The sequence below is a fragment of the Phaenicophaeus curvirostris genome, chromosome 28 (assembly GCF_032191515.1).
Source record: "Phaenicophaeus curvirostris isolate KB17595 chromosome 28, BPBGC_Pcur_1.0, whole genome shotgun sequence".
NCBI lineage: Eukaryota > Metazoa > Chordata > Aves > Cuculiformes > Cuculidae > Phaenicophaeus > Phaenicophaeus curvirostris.
Window position 1 is genome coordinate 4307192 of NC_091419.1, and position 17723 is coordinate 4324914.

General features: G+C 54.1%; 1 protein-coding gene across 3 annotated transcripts; it reads left to right on the forward strand.

Moving 5' to 3' along the window:
* The first annotated feature begins 30 nt into the window (after window positions 1-30).
* MOB3A (MOB kinase activator 3A) lies at window positions 31-17413 on the forward strand. Of its 3 annotated transcripts, none has more exons than XM_069878202.1 (4): window positions 31-158; window positions 12058-12610; window positions 14923-15125; window positions 16092-17413. In XM_069878202.1, exons 2-4 carry the CDS (start codon window positions 12193-12195, stop codon window positions 16119-16121), a joined length of 651 nt encoding a protein of 216 aa, XP_069734303.1. In that variant the 5' UTR covers window positions 31-158; window positions 12058-12192; the 3' UTR covers window positions 16122-17413. The 3 variants fall into 3 exon arrangements, with proteins under 3 accessions (XP_069734303.1, XP_069734304.1, XP_069734302.1); XM_069878203.1 differs by lacking the exon at window positions 31-158 and adding an exon at window positions 7894-8083; XM_069878201.1 differs by lacking the exon at window positions 31-158 and having other exon boundaries at window positions 11875-12610.
* Window positions 17414-17723: the final 310 nt, after the last annotated feature.

Consider the following 17723-nt stretch of genomic DNA (forward strand, 5'->3'; position numbering starts at 1 on the left):
CGGGGTCGCGGCCCCTTTAAGAGGAAGTAGTGCCGGCGGCCGCGCGCCGAGAGGGGCCACGCGGGGAGCGGCGGGTGCTGCGGCGCGGGCGGGGGGCGGAGTGCTGCGGCCGCACGAGGGGAGCCGCTTCCGCGCCGCCGCCGGGGAGCTGCGAGCGGGCAAGTGCCGGGGGGGGGCGGGGGAGGGGGGTAAGGATCCGTCCTGGGGCGGGGACCCCCTGGAACTGTGAGGGGGGCGGCTCTCCCGGGGCAGGAACCCTCTGGAACTGGGGAAAGGGGGGGTTCTCCTAGTGCAGGGGCCCCCTGGAATAGCGGGGGGGTGTCTCTCCTAACTCAGAGATCCCCTGGAATGGGGGTGAGGATCTCCTAACTCAGGGACCCCCTGGTTATTGGAGGAGGGGGGCTTTCCTAACTCAGGGGCCCCTGGAATGATGGGGGGGGGTTATCTCCTAACTCAGGGACCCCTGAAATGATGGGGGGGGGTATCTCCTAACTCAGGGACCCCTGGAATGATGGGGGCGTGTATCTCCTAACTCAGGCACCCCCTGTTTCTTGGGGGGGGTTCTCCTAACTCAGGGACCCCTGGAATGATTGGGGGGGGTTATCTCCTAACTCAGGGACCCCTGGAATTGGAGGGGACACACACACACACTCCCCTAACTCAGGGATCCCTGGAAGTGGGGGGGCAACTCCTAACTCAGGGACCCCCTGGTTATTGGGGGGGGTGTCTCCTGACTCAGAGATCCCCTGGAATGGGGGTGAGGGTCTCCTAACTCAGGGACCCCCTGTTTACTTGGGGGGGGGACACTTTCCTAACTCAGGGACCCCCTGGAATTGGGGCGCTTTTCTAAGGCAGGTACCCCCTGTTTATTGGGGGGGGATCTCCATTAAATGGGGGGGGGGACACTCCCCTAACTCAGGGATCCCTGGATGTGGGGAGGCAGCTCCTAACTCAGGGACCCCCTGGTTATTGGGAGGGGGGCTCTCCTAACTCAGAGATCCCCTGGAATGGGAGTGAGGGTCTCCCAACTGAGGGACCCCCTGTTTATCTGGGGGGGGGGGGCTTTCTTAACTCAGGGACCCCAGGAATGGGGGGGGGGACAACTCCCCTAACTCAGGGATCCCTGGAAGTGGGGAGGCAGCTCCTAACTCAGGGACCCCCTGGAATTAGGGGGGCTTTCCTAACTCAGGGACCCCCTGGAATTAGGGGGGCTTTCCTAAGTCAGGGACCCCTGGAATGGAGGGGGGTCCTCTAACTCAGAGACCCTATGGAATTGGTGGGGGGGCTCCCCTAGGTCAGGGACCCGGACCCTCCCTGGGGCAGGGAGCTGCCTGGAGAGGGGGAGGACGAGACCAGCCCCTCCCAGGACAGGGACTCTGCTGTCTTTGGGGTCCCCCCACCTCGGGGTCCCAGCTCAGTGCTCGCTGCAGCCCTCAGGGGTGAACCCCAAATTAGGGTAAACGGCGCGGAGAGCGGGGCTCTGCCAGCATCTCGGTGCCCCCCGCTCCGGCTCACCCTGTGCTTTACTCCCCGTCTACCCCACCCTCCCCTAGCTGTGCTGACAGGTGTTCGTGGCGCAGGTAAGGGCGCAGGGCCGAGGCTCGGACCTCTCCATCTCCTCGGTGCCTGGAGGACGGGGGTCCCCGCTTCCCCGACTCGGTGTCAGGACGTGGGAGCCCGGGATGCTGAGCCCACAGCAGAAACCCACCACTTCCAAGAAACTGCTCTGAGTGCCAGGACATCTCTGGAGGGAGATGAGAGAGGGGTTTAAGTTGTCCAGCGTGCAGCACAGATGTTCGGAAGAAGTGTCTCTGTCATAGATGTTAAGCTGAAAGAGGGGAGGTTGAGATGAGATCTTGGGGAGAAATGTTTTGCTGGGAGGGTGGGGAGGCCCTGGCCCAGGTTGCCCAGAGCAGTGGTGGCTGCTCCATCCCTGGAGGGGTTCAAGGCCAGGTTGGATGGGGCTTGGAGCCCCTGATCCAGTGGGAGGTGTCCCTGCCCATGGCAGGGGTGGAACTGGATGGGCTCTGAGGTCCCTTCCAATCCAAACTATTCCACAATTCCGTGATCTCTGGTGCTTGGGAAAGGCTCGATCCCTTCTCCTCCTGCTTGGAGTTGAGGAGTGGCTGCACTTTCTGTTTCCATCCCTTCTTTGTTTAAATCCCCTCTTCAGGCTGGAAAGCATCTGCCAGGCTCGGAACAGGGTGAACTTTTGCTGGGAGATGGATGTTTCCCCAGCTACCTGCTTATCATGGGCCCCAGGGCTGCATCCGTGCACTCCGCTTCCTTTCCAAGCCGTAGGCTCACATCCAGCTCCGTGTTTGTCTATTACTGTTTTCTGGACTCTGTATTCCCTATCTTAAATTCACTTTCTGTATGAGTCACGTACTTGTGGAGTTAATTTGGGCCAGAGCACGAGCTTGTGACCTTCTGAAATCCCCGGAGAGGGAGGAGGGATGTGCTGGGAGTTGGTACCAGTTTGGAGGTCTGGGAGAAAAAGCTGATGCTCCAGGTTTGGGCTGAGGAGCTGAGTCCAGGTGCTGAGCAGGGTGCTGGCTCCCTGTGCCCGGTGCCCCTTTTGGGATTGAGGATGCTCCTTTGGATGCATTACTTGGGGTTGCCATCACCAGGAATGAAAGAGGAGGCTGAGGGGAGACCTCATTGCTCTCTCCAACTCCCTGAAAGGAGGTTGTGGAGAGGAGGGAGCTGGGCTCTTCTCCCAAGGGACAGGGGACAGGATGAGAGGGAATGGCCTCAAGCTCCACCAGGGGAGGTTCAGGCTGGACATAAGGAAAAAATATTTCAAAGAGTCATTGGGCAGTGGCAGAGGCTGCCCAGGGAGGGGGTTGAGTCCCCTTCCCTGGAGGTGTTTAAGGGACGGGTGGATGAGGTGCTGAGGGGCATGGGTTAGTGATTGATGAGAATGGTTGGACTCGATGATCCAGTGGGTCTCTTCCAACCTGGTGGTTATTCTATGATTCCTCTCCGCTTGGCTGAGCCTTGAGGAGCTTGAAGTGTCCTCACCACCTTGAGTAACATCCTCCTTCATGGCTTCAGCTCCCCTCCAGTGCTGGAGTGATTTGCTAGGTGCTTCCTTGCCTGCATTTGGCTCTTTGCTGGGATGCAGAGGACCCCCTGAACTGGGACACTGCAGTTCCGTCCTGTTTCTAGAGGCTGGGCTGTATTGATGTGTGCTGGGGTTTGTAACTCCTGCTTCACTGTCAATGGGTCAGGGGCCTCTGTGACCACCGAATGCAAAGGAAAAACGTTTGCCTTGTCAGCTCTGAAAACCTGTGAGGTCGCAGCAGGGAGGCTGCAAACCCTGACCCGTCCTGCACGTGCCATTTGGATCTGGGAAAGGAATTGCCCTCAACATCCAAGTTACAATTTCTTATAAGACAGGAAAGTATTTTGTGATACTTGAGCCATAAATGCTGCTGTAAGTGGATCCATAACCAGCTTTGCCGGAGGTTTAGGAGCTTATCTTTAGGAATACGTAATATCCAGCTAATACTGGCGACGAAGAGTGCACCTTGGGCTGCGTCTTTATCCTCCCGTTCCCAGATGCCCCTGGGAGGCAGAGCACTCCGTGAATCCTGTTTCAGCCTGCTGCTGGCTTCCAGCTGCTGTGCTGGAGTTGGTGAATTGTGGCTCTGGCTCCTAGGGAGCCTGCGGAACAGAACATGAGTCCTTATACAAGGCCAGGCTGAGAGAGCTGGGGTTGTTCATGGAGAAGAGAAGGCTGCAAAGAGACCTTAGTGCAGCTTCCAGCACTGAAAGGGGCTCCTGGAAAGCTGGAGAGGGGCTCATGATCAAGGCGTGCAGGGATAGGACGAGGGGGAACGGTTTTGAGCTGAAAGAGGGGAGATTGAGATGAGATCTTGGGAAGAAATATTTTGCTGTGAGGGTGGGGAGGCCCTGGCCCAGGTTGCCCAGAGCAGTGGTGGCTGCCCCATCCCTGGAGGGGTTCAAGGCCAGGTTGGATGGGGCTTGGAGCCCCTGATCCGGTGGGAGGTGTCCCTGCCCATGGCAGGGGGTGGAACTGGATGGGCTTTAAGTTCCCTTCCAACCCAAATCATTCTTTAGTTCTACAGCCATCCGTACCCTGTCCTGGTTTGAAGCCAAAGCTCAGTAAGGCCCATGGCTGGATTGAAAGCCACTGTGTTTTTTTTTTTCTTTATCCTGACTGGAGGCTTCTTCTGGGGCTGCCTGATTGGCCTTTATTTTTTCTCTTCCTTCTCTTTCTCCTCTCACTCGGTGGCAGCAGGACCTGTGATGTGGTCAGGCTTGAGGTCTCCCCATCTTGAGATCTCCAGCTGCACATCAGTGGGCTCATTTCTCGCCTGGAGACACGCTAGCTTATTGGTTTGCTGCCATATCTCCTCGTGGAGGGGAGAACAAGCCTCGTGGGCATCTGCCTTCAATGCTGCTTTTCTTTTGAGAGCATAATGTTAACGTGGGGAGAAGAGGAATTTATCTGTGGGATTAGCTCAGCCGTGGGAAGAGTTAGCCTTGTGTCTGGCTCGTGCTCTGTCTCAGTCCCTGGGCGAAGGCGCCTTTAGCCCTTGCATGTGCTGTGATTTGAACCTTAGCCACCCTGCCTCTTGTGGTTGTTTTTTCAGACTAAGTTAAAATTCCTGCTCTGAACCCGTGGTACCTTCTCCTTGGGTGGGGGCAGATCCCAATAGAGCTGCTGTTGGTTCAAAATATCCCTTCCCAGCATGGACAGTGATGGGGAACCTAGAAAAAAGGTGTTTAAGGCCAGGTTGGACGGGGCCTTGGGCACCCTGACCCAGTGGGATGACCGTCCCCGTGGCAGGGGATTGGAACTGGATGATCTTTAAGGTCCCTTCCAACCCAAACTATTCTGTGATTCTATGAAAAGCAGGGAGAAGGGTGTAGCTGAGAGCTTGAGCTCAGTAGACACCATGCTGCTCCGTTCGAGTCCTGTATTGGGGGCAGAGCCCAGCTGGAGGAGAGCGAAAGCCCTTCCCGAAGGAGCAGGATGCAAACTTTGCAAAGAGATCACCGCTCCTAGCGTGCTGCCAGCCGCCCACTGCCTGCGGTTCATCCCAGGAATATTTGTCTGTGCAGTTAACCTGTCTCCTGGAGTCGTGACCCAGCTTGTCGGCTTAAGTCAGCGCCCGCGGAGCCTGCAGCGGATTAGCTCTGCCTCCGCACGCAGCCGGCGTGGAAGTGCGAGCGGGATCCGTGGAAGCCTTCCAGGAGAGCCGTGGCTCTGGCATCGCTAGGGAGGCAGATGTCACGTAAGAGGCAAGAAAATGGGCTCGACATCAGTAACACTTCAGGCTCTGACAGAGATTCCTGCTACGCTGCAGCTACTTCTGGGCTTGCAAATGAAGATTTTTAATGTTCAGCCTCTGCTGCCTGACCTTCCACTTTTGGGAAGGGAAAGTAGACAAAGTGACCTTTTACAGAAGTTACTTTCTTGTGTGGCTTTTCCACCTGCCATGGGGAGGATGCCTGGGGGCTGAGAGGGCAGCCCACGCTGGAAATCCAGCCTTGTGTGCAGAGGTTAGAGGTGCTTTGGCCTTCCCTCTCCCCTGCTAAAAAGGGTTCTCCAGCCCCATCCTTACCTGCTTCCCATGAGGACCCACCTGTAGCGTCCCTCCTGCCATCGCCACGTGGGTTGGATCCATCCGTGAGCTCCGAGGTGAGTGATATCCTCCTACCTGCTCCTCCGTCCTGCTCCTGATCATGGACAAACATCTCTTGCTGCTCAGCGAGAGGATGAGGGGGAACAGTTTTCAAGCTGAATGTGGGGATATTTAGGTGGGATCTTAGGAAGAAATGTTTTGCTGTGAGGGTGGCGAGGCCCTGGCCCAGGATTCCCAGAGAAGTGGTGGCTGCCCCATCCCTGGAGGTGACCTCGGCTTTTCCTCTCTGTGTGGCGGCGTTTCCGTGTGTTGCTCGCGGGCTCTGCCAGAGCGGCTTTACCGACTTTGCTGAGTCTCCTCCTAACCCAGCTGTGGCTTAATTTAACAAAGCTTTTGCCTTTATTGTATAAACTAACTTGACTTTAAAACTAGTCTGAGCACAGGGGAAAAGGAGACACTGGTTAAAGCCAGATATAACTAATTTTGATCTTTTATTATCTTATTATTATCTGTTTCCTTTTCTTATGCATAAAGCGATGCAATAGGCTCTGTGTTTGCAGGGCTTAGAGGCATGTAAAGAGACTGCCCTGCTCCTCTTTCTGGGAAGTGCCGGGAGCTGGGCTCTCAGTACATTTTTTACTTGGGAATTTCCAAATTGTGCAGCAGATTTGTATCACGGGGCTGGCAAACAGCAAAGCTTTCTTAGGACTGACTTTGTAGTGTGATATAAAAGGCTCTTTGTTTGCTTCAACCTTGGGATTTCAGCATTTCAAATGTACGTTTTCTCTTGAGCGTTTTGCGAAGACTGCAGGGAATGGCCTCAGGCTCTGCCACCGGAGATTTAGGCTGAACATTAGGAAAAAAATTTTCATGGAAAGGGTCTTTGATCCCAGGCAGAGGCTGCCCAGGGAGGGGGTTGAGTCCCCTTCACTGGAGGGGTTTAAGGGACGGGTGGACGAGGTGCTGAGGGACGTGGTTTAGTGATTGATGGGAATGGTTGGACTTGATGATCCGATCGGTCTCTTCCAACCTGGTGGTTCTATGATAAAGCAGTTTTCCAAGAGAAAAATGTAGGTACTGTGCTGTGGAGCAGCAGAACAAACGCGCTGCTCGTGTCTCGCCCAGCCCGGGGCTGTGGGTGCAGCTGGGCTGGATCGGCTCGCGGCTCCCTCTCCTTTAACTTCAGAGCAGCTTCTGCTGCCAGGAGCCGGCGTGGAGGAGAACCAAGGGATGCCGAGGGTGCTGCTGGGTTCTGCTCCTGGAGCAACCTTGCAGCAGAAAGGAGAGAAACACGACCGAGCTTGCAGAGGAGGAAGGATGAGCCTTTGGGAAAACGCTGGCAGCTCCCTGGGCTGTGAGGCCGCGGTTGGTGCCAGACAGGAAGCTGGCTGACGTGGAAGCGCCGTCTTGCTGGGATCGCGGATGGCTCGGCGTGCCTGCCGTGGCCACGCTCAGCTCCCCGCCTGCCCCGCACGCTCCTCACCGGGCTCTGCGGGATGAAGCTTTGCTTCTTTTAGCATAGAACAGTCTGGAAGAGCAGCGCAAGCTTCATCCCGTGAAGGGGAGCTGGTGCCAGAGCGGCTCCAGAGGCAGAGGAACCAGCTGCCGTGAGTACCAGCCCGGCCCTGCTTGCTCTAACTGATCTGATCCTCACTCTCCATATTAAAATCTCTGCTTTGATGGTAGAAAAACAGGATCCTGAGAATCCGAGCTAGCGGAGAACAACAGTGAGAAGGTGTTTGTGAAAGGAGTTAGGGAAAAAATGTCCCTGTGTGTCCATCTTTGCTTTTTCGTTAAGTTCTTTATTTTGAAGCTAGTTTGATTCTTTATTTTGAAGCCACTTTGCTCCTTGGGTGTATAAGTTTGGTTTTGACTTGAAGTGCTGGCTGCACCCAGTGTTCTGCGACTGCCGTATCAAACCAGCAGGGATGGGTTTGTGTCCTGTGTTGGAATCTCTGGCTTGAGCAACATGTTAGCAGCGAGCGAGGACACCGAGAACAGCGAGGGGAAGCCTGGGGGTCCTGATTCCCTCTCCTTTTCAGGGAGCTGTGAGGATGGAGTGACCAACTCAGGATCATCACCCAGGGGCTGCGATTACAGGAGCTTTCGTCCGGAGTCGGTGCAGATGCCAAGCATGTCAGTGTCACCTCGCAAGACACCAGCAGAGCTGCTCTAGGAGGCAGCGAGAGATCGATTATTTTGAGTAGTGCCTTGCGCTCAGGGGTTTTATGGGCTGTCTCAGCAGCAGGATGTGAGCCGCTGGGGTCACTAGAGGGAAGTGGCTGCTGGGCTGACACCTCCCCAGCTGGCAGGACCCTGCGGATTGCAGCCACGCATCAAACGGGACTTTCCCCCCACCTCCCGTTTTGAAGAAGGAAGCTCTGCCCCAGCGCCTGCAAGCGCTCAGAGGAGTTGAGGCAAGAGCTGAGCTGTCTTGGGGCGATCGGCTGGTGCGGAAGGTGCAGGTAGGGGCTTGCTGGCAGGCTGGCTCGCGTCGGGTTTGTTTCTCAGCTGCTTTAAACCATCCGCGGTGGAGGGGAGCACTGGGTGTTGCTCGGGCAGGCTCTGACGGAGCAGTCGTGGGGCTCCTGGAAGAGGGTTTTGGCCATTTGGCCTCTGCGGGAGGGCAGAATGCAGCAGGAATGCTACTCGTGCCTAGAAAGCCTCCGGCTGGCTGCAGCGGGTGTGTGGAGGGAGCTGCTATCCAGGTGTTTCTGAGGAGGCAACTCTTTTTTCATCCATCTGACCTGTGTAGAGGTAGCAAAGAGCGACTGCTCTGGGCATCTTCTGCGCCTGGTTTTAAAGTCAAGCAGCACCACAAGATCTGCTGATCCCAGTGAGGGGAGAGAGAGGAATTCCTGGCAGAGCGCTGCCTTGGGTTGCTGGTGAGAGCAGGGAGTGAGAGGAGAAATGGAGCTTTTGAGAAGGGAGGGCTGGATCCCTCTCACGGGGAGGCAGGGGACTGAACCGGTGGAACACGGAGCTGCTGCTCCCCTGTCCTTGGGAAGAGTGGAGGAGTTGAGGGTTTGTTTGTGCTCAGCCTGCCACGGGGCTTTCTGCGGCAGCTGTGTGAGCTCGGAGGGGTGGCCAAGGTCCTCTCGGAGCACCGGTGACGTGGGCTGTAATCTTGGCTGGCTGGAAAGGAGGAATAAACAAAATGTCCTGCAGGTTGGTTTGGGGGGAATTTATTTTTTCCCTCATCTTTGAAGCTTGCGAATCACATCCAGGTGCTTTGCGTGTCCCATAACCTGATCATTCCCAACCTTTGCTTTCTCTTCTGTGCGAAGGCGCTGCGCAGGCTGTGATTCCTGCCTGTAGAAGTAGGTATTTTATGTGTGATATCATCTTTGAGCAATGTCAGAGATGCTTTTGGTCTCTGTGCCTGGTTTTTTTTTTTTCCCTAGAGCTAAACGTTTCTATAGCTCAGCTGCAGCCCAAGACTGTAATTAAACAGGCTGCATCTGCTTGAAGTCCTAGCTACTCATTTCGCTAATGCCTTTAGACAGATACTGGATGGGCTGAGAGACGGTTGCTGCTGCGTCAAGCTCCTGGGTTCTCATGAATGATCTCTCTGCAGGAAGACGCTTCGAACATGGCTTATTTGGCATCGAGGCAGATTCTACCATGTTTGAAGCCTCTTCGTGCTGCTCAGATGACAATTTCTTCTGAAAAATGGTCGGTGTTTGCTTCTTGTTGTTGGTGACCAAGCCCAGGGGATGTCTGGGTGTTTCCCTTGTGGTTTTTCTGTTGTTTCACCCCATCCTCTCCTCTGTTCCGGGTCATAGAATCATGGAGCCGTTTCAGTTGGAAGGGACCTTCAAGCCCATCCAGTTCCACCCCCTGCCAGGGGCAGGGACACCTCCCACTGCATCAGGGGCTCCAAGCCCCATCCAACCTGGCCTTGAATTCCTCCGGGGATGGGGCAGCCACCCCTGCTCTGGGCAACCTGGGCCAGGGGTCGGGTCCTGTAGCCACAGCCTGAGTCCTCCTCGAGGATCGTGTCCTTATCCAGCTGAAGGGACGCTACCTGGCTGCAGGCTCTGGCCGGCGTGGGTGCATGTGGAATCACTGGAATTGAACAGATGATACAGAAAATCAGTGGGAACAGCATTGGGCTGTGCCAAAGGATGCTGCCGGCCCTCCAGGGAGCACGGACGTTGATGCTTGTGCTTCTCTGTGGCTTGTTTCTTTTAAAGGATGTTTCTTTCTCCATCTCCAGCGTAAGGAAATCATTGCGTGTGAGTCCTTCTGGGACCGATTTCCTGCTGGGAAGAGCTCGCAGACTCAGCACCTGCTCTCCACATTATTGGTTACACGGAGGCCAACCCTGGGTTCGCTCCAGAGGTGGCCCCGTGGTGGGGTGGGCGCAGTCCCCTGGTGCTTCCGCTCACCGGAGAGTCTGGGTGCTGTGCTGCAGGATGTGGCCGGGCTCTGACACGGCTCTGCTAACCAGAGCTGCCACCTCATGCTCGGCTGGCCCTCCACGCCCACGCTGCTTCCTCTAACCGTGTCCGTGGTGGATCACACACCTCATCAGGATGTGTTTGCTGGGAGTGTGGCTCTTCCATGAGAACAAGCCTCACAAGGAGAGGCTGAGGTACCTGGGGCTACTGAGCCTGGAGAAACGGAGGCTGAGGGGAGACCTCATCGCTCTCTGCAGCTCCCAGCAAGGAGGTTGGAGACCCAAGAGAAGAGACCCAAGTGATGTAAAGAGCTCCCAAGTGGTAGGATCAGTGGAAATGGCCTCAGGTTGCACCAGGGGAGGTTTAAGTTGGATATTGTGAAAAATTTCCTTACTAAAGAGTGGTGAAGCTGCCCCAGAGCAGTGGTGGAGTCTCCATCCCTGGAGGGATTCAGAAGGCATGTAGACGTGGCACTCTGGGACATGGTTTGCTAGGGATGGTGGTGTTGGGCTGGCGGTTAGACTGGATGAGCTTAGAGGTCTTTTCCAACCTTAACAGTTCCATGATTCTGTGATTCTCTTCTCCTGCAGAGAAGTTCCTGAGCCTGTTTCTGCAGGAAAAGCAGCACTAGGAAATACTGAGCCTGTTCTTAGTGGGACAAACTGCAGTGGTTTGGGTTTTCTTCCCTTGCTGTAATTAAATAAGAAAAGAAGAGGCTATGATTTAAATCTTTTTAATCTTTCTCCAGGGAAGAAATGCCGATCAGCGCCGTGCAGCATCTGTTAGAGAGGGGCTGGGGTGCAGCAAAGGTAGTTTTGACCTTGAATTTGGGAGTTTCTTGCCAACATGTGAGGATATTATTTACTTATTTGCACAACACTGTGGCTTCCTATAAATCCAAGTAGATTTCTGCTTGGTGAAAGGGGTTTGTTTTGCTTGCCTGCTTATCAAAGTATGGAAACTCTTATTTGCCACATTCAGGAAGGCATCAGCTTTAGTTCGTTGCTGTTACTTCATTTATTTCTCTGTAAAATAATATTTTTAGTACACGCAGCTTTCTGCCCTGAGCTTCCATCAAAGAGCAGCTTGACACAAATTATCCGCGGGGATGGATGTGGGAACAAAGGAGGTATAATTAGCTGCAGATAAACAGCGTCCTTTCAGATCTTAACATCAGTCTCACCCTCTTGGAGCTAATTCTTTTCTGCAGACTGGAAGAGGAAGGCGAGCTTTCCCCGTTCTTCCAGCTTTTGACCAGCTTTCTACTTGAAGTGAGCAAAAGTGAAGTGAAAAACCTATTTATGGTGTGCCTGCACCTGCAGAAGAGGCTGTGGCTGCTCTTAGGGCTGATGTTATTTCAGAATATTCTCTTTCTGGGGGCCTGAACTGCGACTTCTTCTTTTTCTGGTTCCTCTCTGCTCTTCCGTGTCCTGTCCTCAGCGCTGCGGCTGCGCACGCGGCTCCTGCTCGAACGGTTGGAGAGAGGAGCTTTATTTTGGGTTGTCCTACCCTCGCCTTTGAAGTGGAATCAGAGGGAAGCGTAGGGGAAAATCCTGATCCAGGTGAAAAACTGGTCCAGGTAAAACCCATGGTAAAGTTTTACCCCTCTTAAGTACGTGGTGTGGTGGAGCTGGGTGGGTGGTGGAGTTTCTCCATGTTTTTGTGCCGTTTAGGTCTCGGTGCGGTGATGCTGGGGTGAAAGGCAGCCACGGCCCACAGAGTCACGCGAGGGGACCACCCCTTGATGTCTGGGTTTGCCCCTTGCCATCCCATCTCTTCTCTGTGGGGGTGGATCCTTCATCCCCATGTCTGCAAGAGAAACCGTGCAGGGCTGACTTTTCCTTCACCACTGAGAGCCGAGCCGCCACGCTGTAAAGGGAAGGGGGAGGAAGGAAAGCTGGCGTTGGCTTCCTCCCCCTCTTCAGATCTGGGGTGAGAGCCCAGATGGCATCCCAGATCTCTTCCTATGGGATTGAGGCAAGGTTTCCTGTGGAGAGAGCTGCTCCTAATCGCTGCCCTTCTGTGCTGCCTTGCAGATCAGGACCAGATGAGCAGCAGGAGGTTGCTCTGAAGATCGGAGTCGCCCCAGCCCTGCCCCGGGAAGTGGCCGAGCAGCGTTCCGTCTCTGGCTGTCATCGCTACGGACCTGGAAAAGAAGGAAGAGAAGAAAAATGTCCCATGCTTTAAAGCAAGTGTTCAATAAAGACAAAACCTTCCGGCCCAAGCGCAAGTTTGAGCCGGGGACTCAGCGGTTTGAGCTGCACAAGAAGGCTCAAGCCTCGCTCAATGCTGGCCTGGACTTGAAAGTTGCCGTCCAGCTGCCGCCGGGCGAGGAGCAGAACGACTGGGTGGCTGTGCACGTGGTGGACTTCTTCAACCGCATCAACCTGATCTACGGCACCATCAGTGACTATTGCACGGAGCAGTCCTGCCCCGTCATGTCGGGGGGACCCAAGTACGAGTACCGATGGCAGGATGAGCACAAGTACCGCAAACCCACAGCCCTCTCTGCTCCCCAGTACATGAACCTCCTGATGGACTGGATTGAGGTACAGATCAACAACGAGGACATCTTCCCCACTAATGTCGGTGAGTTCAGTTCCAGTTGTGACTGAGAGGCCTTCTTCTTGGAGCCCTCAGGTCCTGTTTCTGTTCCAGGCGATGCTGTTGGTCACCCTTGTAGCAGGGCAGTTTCCTTTTGTGCTGCTCAGTGTAATAAGCTCTTCTGAGCGCTAAAATAGCCAGAGCTGTACCAGGTCCTGTTTGGAGGTGTGGATACTTTGAGGAAAGCCAAGCTGAGCCTAAGCAGCGAAAACAAGAGGCTGCTGTTAGGAAAGCCAGTCTCTGGCAGAACAAATATAGAGGAGGCCATGAAGATGATCAGAAGGCTGGAGCATGTCCTGTACGAGGACAGGCTGAGAAAGTTGGGGTTATTCAGGCTGGAGAAGAGAAATCTCAGAGCAGCTTCTAGTACTTAAAAGGGCTCCTGGAAAGCTGGGGAGGGGCTTATGATCAGGGAGTGCAGGGATAGGACGAGGGGGAATGGTTTTGAGCTGAAAGATGGGAGATTAAGATGAGATCTGAGGGAGAAATGTTTTGCTGTGAGGGTGGGGAGGCCCTGGCCCAGGTTGCCCAGAGCAGTGGTGGCTGCCCCATCCCTGGAGGGGTTGAAGGTCAGGTTGGATGGGGCTTGGAGCCCCTGATCCAGAGGGAGGTGTCCCTGCCTGGCACAGGGGGTTGGAACTCGATGGGCTTTGAGGTCTCTTCCAACCCAAACCATTCTATGAGTCCCACTGGACACGGGCTCCTGAAAGAGAGCTCTTCTAGAGCTGATTGCTAGCTTGGGTTGAACGCGTGTGCTCTGCATCTGGTGGCCACGTTTCCATAATTAGCCTCTTCATTATTACAGGCTGGCATTAGCTGACTCTGCCCTTTCTGGCTCGGTGCTTCCTGGCGTCTCCTTGGTTGTTGGTTGCAGCTGGGTGGGATGCTGACACGTGCGTGGAGGGAGGGGCAGCGTTTTATCTATTGCCAGAGTGATGGAAACCAGAATTCAACCTAAGACACCTAAATCTCCTCATCCAAACACAGCTTTGTGTGCTTCCTTTGGGACAAAGATTGTTGGGGTTTTTCTTTATTTTGTGTTGGATAAGGTGTGAGAATTCAGAATCTAAAGCATTAGGTAAATGTGATTGATCCCATTCAGAGCTCCCATCTTCTGGGATGCAAAAGATAAGGTGCAGCGGAGTTCCTTCCCTCCTGCCCCAGGGTTTATCATAGAATCATGGAATGGTTTGAGTTGGAAGGGACCTTAAAGCCCATCCAGTTCCAACCTCCCTGCCATGGGCAGGGACACCTCCCACTGGATCAGGTTGCTCAAAGCCCTGTCCAACCTGGTCTTGAAAGACCCTTTCCTAACCCTAATTGATCTTTATGCCGTCAAAGCCCAGATGGGGCACATTTGTCCCCTGCTCGGGACGCGTCTGTCACACAAACATTCCCAGGGCTCCTCCGCTGGTGCCAGAACCCTGCTTGAACCTGACGCTGAGTGGGGAGAGGAGGAAACGGGGCTGAAAGAGCCAGTCCTTCTGACAACCAGAGCACTGGAATCCTCCCCACCGGTTCCTCCTGTCACCCAGACGCCTGCTGTGCTGCTGTTGTTGGGACTCTTCTGCCAGACTTCGGGGACCATGAACAGGGTGTTTGTTCTGACAAGCTTCCAACAGCAGGAGGGTTGTGGTTTGGGTTTTTTTAATTGTTATTGTTGTTTTCAGCTCAGCTTTTCCCAGATTCCTCGCCCTGAAGTCCTGCAGTTCTTGCAGGGCACTGAAAGGGTTTAACTGATCCTCACTTCTCCAGAAACCACCTGGGTGAACTTCAAACCCTGATATTCTCCTGGGGTGGCCAGTTGGCCAGGCTTCGTTGCTGGGTCCCGGGTGAACAAATCACAGAGGACTGATGGCTTTAAAGAGGACCTTAATGTCTTTAATTTTTAACCAAAGAGCTGCAGGCATATCAAAATACAAGATAACTGTGGGGTGTTAACAACACCAGTTCTTTCTTTTGGGAAGTTGCTTGGTCATATCTAACGTTTTGCACTGTTTATGTAAACGTGCTGAATAGGAGAAGAAGAAAACTATCGAACTGGAACAGCTGCTGGGAGTCTTCAAGGCTGATCTCTTGCTTTCAGTCACCGGTAGCAATCGATGGCGTGCAGCGCTCTGTCACTGGGCTTTGAAATACCTGATCCAGACGGAAAGGGAAAAGGAGAGGGAAACTGGAAATTTCCAGGGGCAGAAGCTCTTCTGTCTCAGTTTGTCTGTTTTATCAATTTATTTTAGCCCCAAGGGACCAGTTTTAACTTCACTGAACGTTTCTCCGGGTCCTCTCTTCCCTCCCAGGTACTCCCTTCCCCAAGAACTTCCTCCCAGTGGTCAAGAAGATTCTCTCCAGGCTTTTCCGAGTCTTTGTCCATGTCTACATCCACCATTTCGACAGGATCACCCAGATGGGGTCGGAAGCCCATGTGAACACTTGCTACAAGCACTTTTACTACTTTGTGAAAGAGTTCAATCTCATAGACACCAAGGAGCTGGAACCACTGGTGAGTGGGGCAGATGTTGGTCTGTCCGGGGCTGCAAAAGGGGTGGAGGAGTCAGAAAGGTCTCTGGTACCTTCTCAAAACTGCCTAAATTGAGGACATCAGGCGGCCTTGCAGTTTGGCTCTTAGGAAAATGAGAGTCAGGACATGCAGGAACAGCCAAGCTGGGTCATTTGGGCAATCAGCTGGGGGGAGCTGATGTTCTCCAGTGACTTCCTTGCGTCCTCCAGGACGTGGATGGCTAAATCCGCCTGCTGAGCTTAATTCTCAGTGCTGAAAAGCAAGAGCAACACCGCTGCCTTTGCCAGGGGTCTGGAGGATGGGGAATGTCAGACCCAGGAGGTGGTGATGCTGTTTCTAAAGCTGTGAGCAGCAGAGCGAACCTGCAGAGCCGCTGGGCAGTGGAAGGGTGTCGTGTGAGTGTGAGAAGGTGGTGGGAAGACAGCCCTGCCCAATCCAGAGCTCTTAGTAACAGCGTCACTGCATGCCTGAGGAGAGTATTTACCACTCCACACAGGTGAGGAGTTTTATCCACACCCTTACCTGGCAATCATAGAATTATGGAATGGTTTGGAGTGGAGGGAACCTCAAAGCCCATCCAGTTCCACCCCTGCCACGGGCAGGGACACCTCCCACTGCATCAGGGGCTCCAAGCCCCATCCAACCTGGCCTCGAACATCTCCAGGGATGGGGCAGCCACCACTGCTCTGGGCAACCTGGGCCCCCACCCTCAAAGCAAAATATTTCTCCCTAAGATCTCATCTCAATCTCCCCTCTTTCAACTCAAACCCATTCCCCCTCATCCCATCCCTGCACTCCCTGATCACAAGCCCCTCCCCAGTTTTCCTGCAGCCCCTTTCAGGACTGGAAGCTGCTCTGAGGTCTCCCTGGAGACTTCTCTTCTCCAGGCTGCACAACCCTAATCTCACTCTTCATTCATGGTCCCTTGCTTTTCTGTCCCTTTGACAGAAGGAAATGACGTCCCGGATGTGCCACTGAGATCAGACCCTCCTGCTCCCACCTCGGCGTCTCTTCCGAGGACTCAGAGTCCCACTCCTGCATTGGAGACGTGATTCAAGGGGAGAACAGAGACGTTTTGTTAAAGAAATCTCTATATTTTTAACGAGTTTCAATGTAAAACTGTGATATTGCAGGAATATTTTTTTAAAGATGCTCTAGATTAACTAGTTTTTTTTATAGTAATTTCTATATAAAAAAAAAAAGAAAATATTTTGGGCCACATGGTGGAACTGCTCGCTCTTTGAGGAGGAAGGAGCCGCCCTGTGCTGCCTCTTCCCTGTCCCCTCACTGCAGCAGCACCAAGCGAGCCGAGCCAGATGCTTCAGAGCCGTGTTGTGTAGCTGGTGCTGCCATGGAAGCGGTACTTCCCTCCAGACACCCATTTCCCACTCGTGAAGGGAGCTTACGTGGGGACTGGGCAAGAAATCTTGGTGTATGTGGATTCCCTGGGGTGCTGTTTGGTTCCAGCACCTCTTCCACTGGCTGTGAATCCAGTTTTTGGACAGAGCTGCTTTTGTGCTCGCCCTCTGCTTGGCATCCTCTCTCCAAGGCTTGGCCCACCTTGCTTTCCCTCTGAAAAAAAAGTTGGATTTCTTCCATGACTGGACCAGTGCTGTGATGGAGCTGTGCTGGAACGCTGCCGATGTGAACCTGCTCTTGCATTTTCCACCAGCTCCGAGCCGAGCTTTGCCCCGTGCACAGCATCAGGCCAAGCAGACCTGTGCCTTGTGGCCATGAGCAGAGGGAAGGCGCCGGCACAGACGTGGGGAAGTCTTCTCCAACACCTGCACTTCCCCACCTCCTCGTGGTACGCTGACCCTGCCGAGAAGGAACTGGGCTGGTTGCTTTCCAGCTGCCCGTGGACCGTTTTCTGCTTCCCGTTAGGGTACGGAGCCTTCTTCCTCTTCCTGAGCAGCGCATCCCACTCAGCCGCACACATCTCTTAACCAAAGTCTCTGGTGTGAAAGCAGAGACCACCCTCTCCTGCTGCTTCCACAAGCAATTCTGCTGCCTGCCGAGAACTTTGCAGCGCCCCAAGGTAGGTAGATGGTTCTACCTAAAGGTCTGGGGTTACAGTGAGAGCAGAGGTTTCTATGAACAGGGACCAAACTACCACTAACCCAATTCTTCCTTACCAAGTTTTCCTGTGTCCTGGAATCTCTGTACATACGTGACTCTCGTTTCTTGTACTATCGTTAGGACACTCGTACAAATACCACTATAGTTCTCTGAAATGGATCCAATAAATTATGTTGTATTTACATAGCGCACTCCGATTGCTAAACGTCTCGTGATTACACGTTCGTCAGAGGCTTTCGATCAGCAAAACAAACACGGTGTGTCTGAACTCCTTGGGAAGCGTGTGGGAGAGCTGCTCCCTGCAGCTGCTGAAGCTCCGGGCTCTTTGCTCCTGTCTCTGCTGCCCTGGGGCTTGATTCTGCGCCCCTCACCACAAGAAGGATGTTGAGGCTCTGGAGCGAGTCCAGAGAAGAGCAACGAAGCTGGTGAGGGGGCTGGAGAAGAAGAGGAGCAGCTGAGAGAGTTGGGGGGGTTTAGCCTGGAGAAGAGGAGGCTGAGGGG

What these genes read in the sequence shown, in the direction of transcription:
- MOB3A (XM_069878202.1), top strand. Translation starts at nt 12,193, where the DNA reads ATGTCCCATGCTTTAAAGCAAGTGTTCAATAAAGACAAAACCTTCCGG. An exon ending in CATCTTCCCCACTAATGTCG is followed by an intron (nt 12,611 to 14,922) that starts GTGAGTTCAGTT and finishes CTTCCCTCCCAG; the next exon opens with GTACTCCCTTCCCCAAGAAC. An exon ending in CCAAGGAGCTGGAACCACTG is followed by an intron (nt 15,126 to 16,091) that starts GTGAGTGGGGCA and finishes TCCCTTTGACAG; the next exon opens with AAGGAAATGACGTCCCGGAT.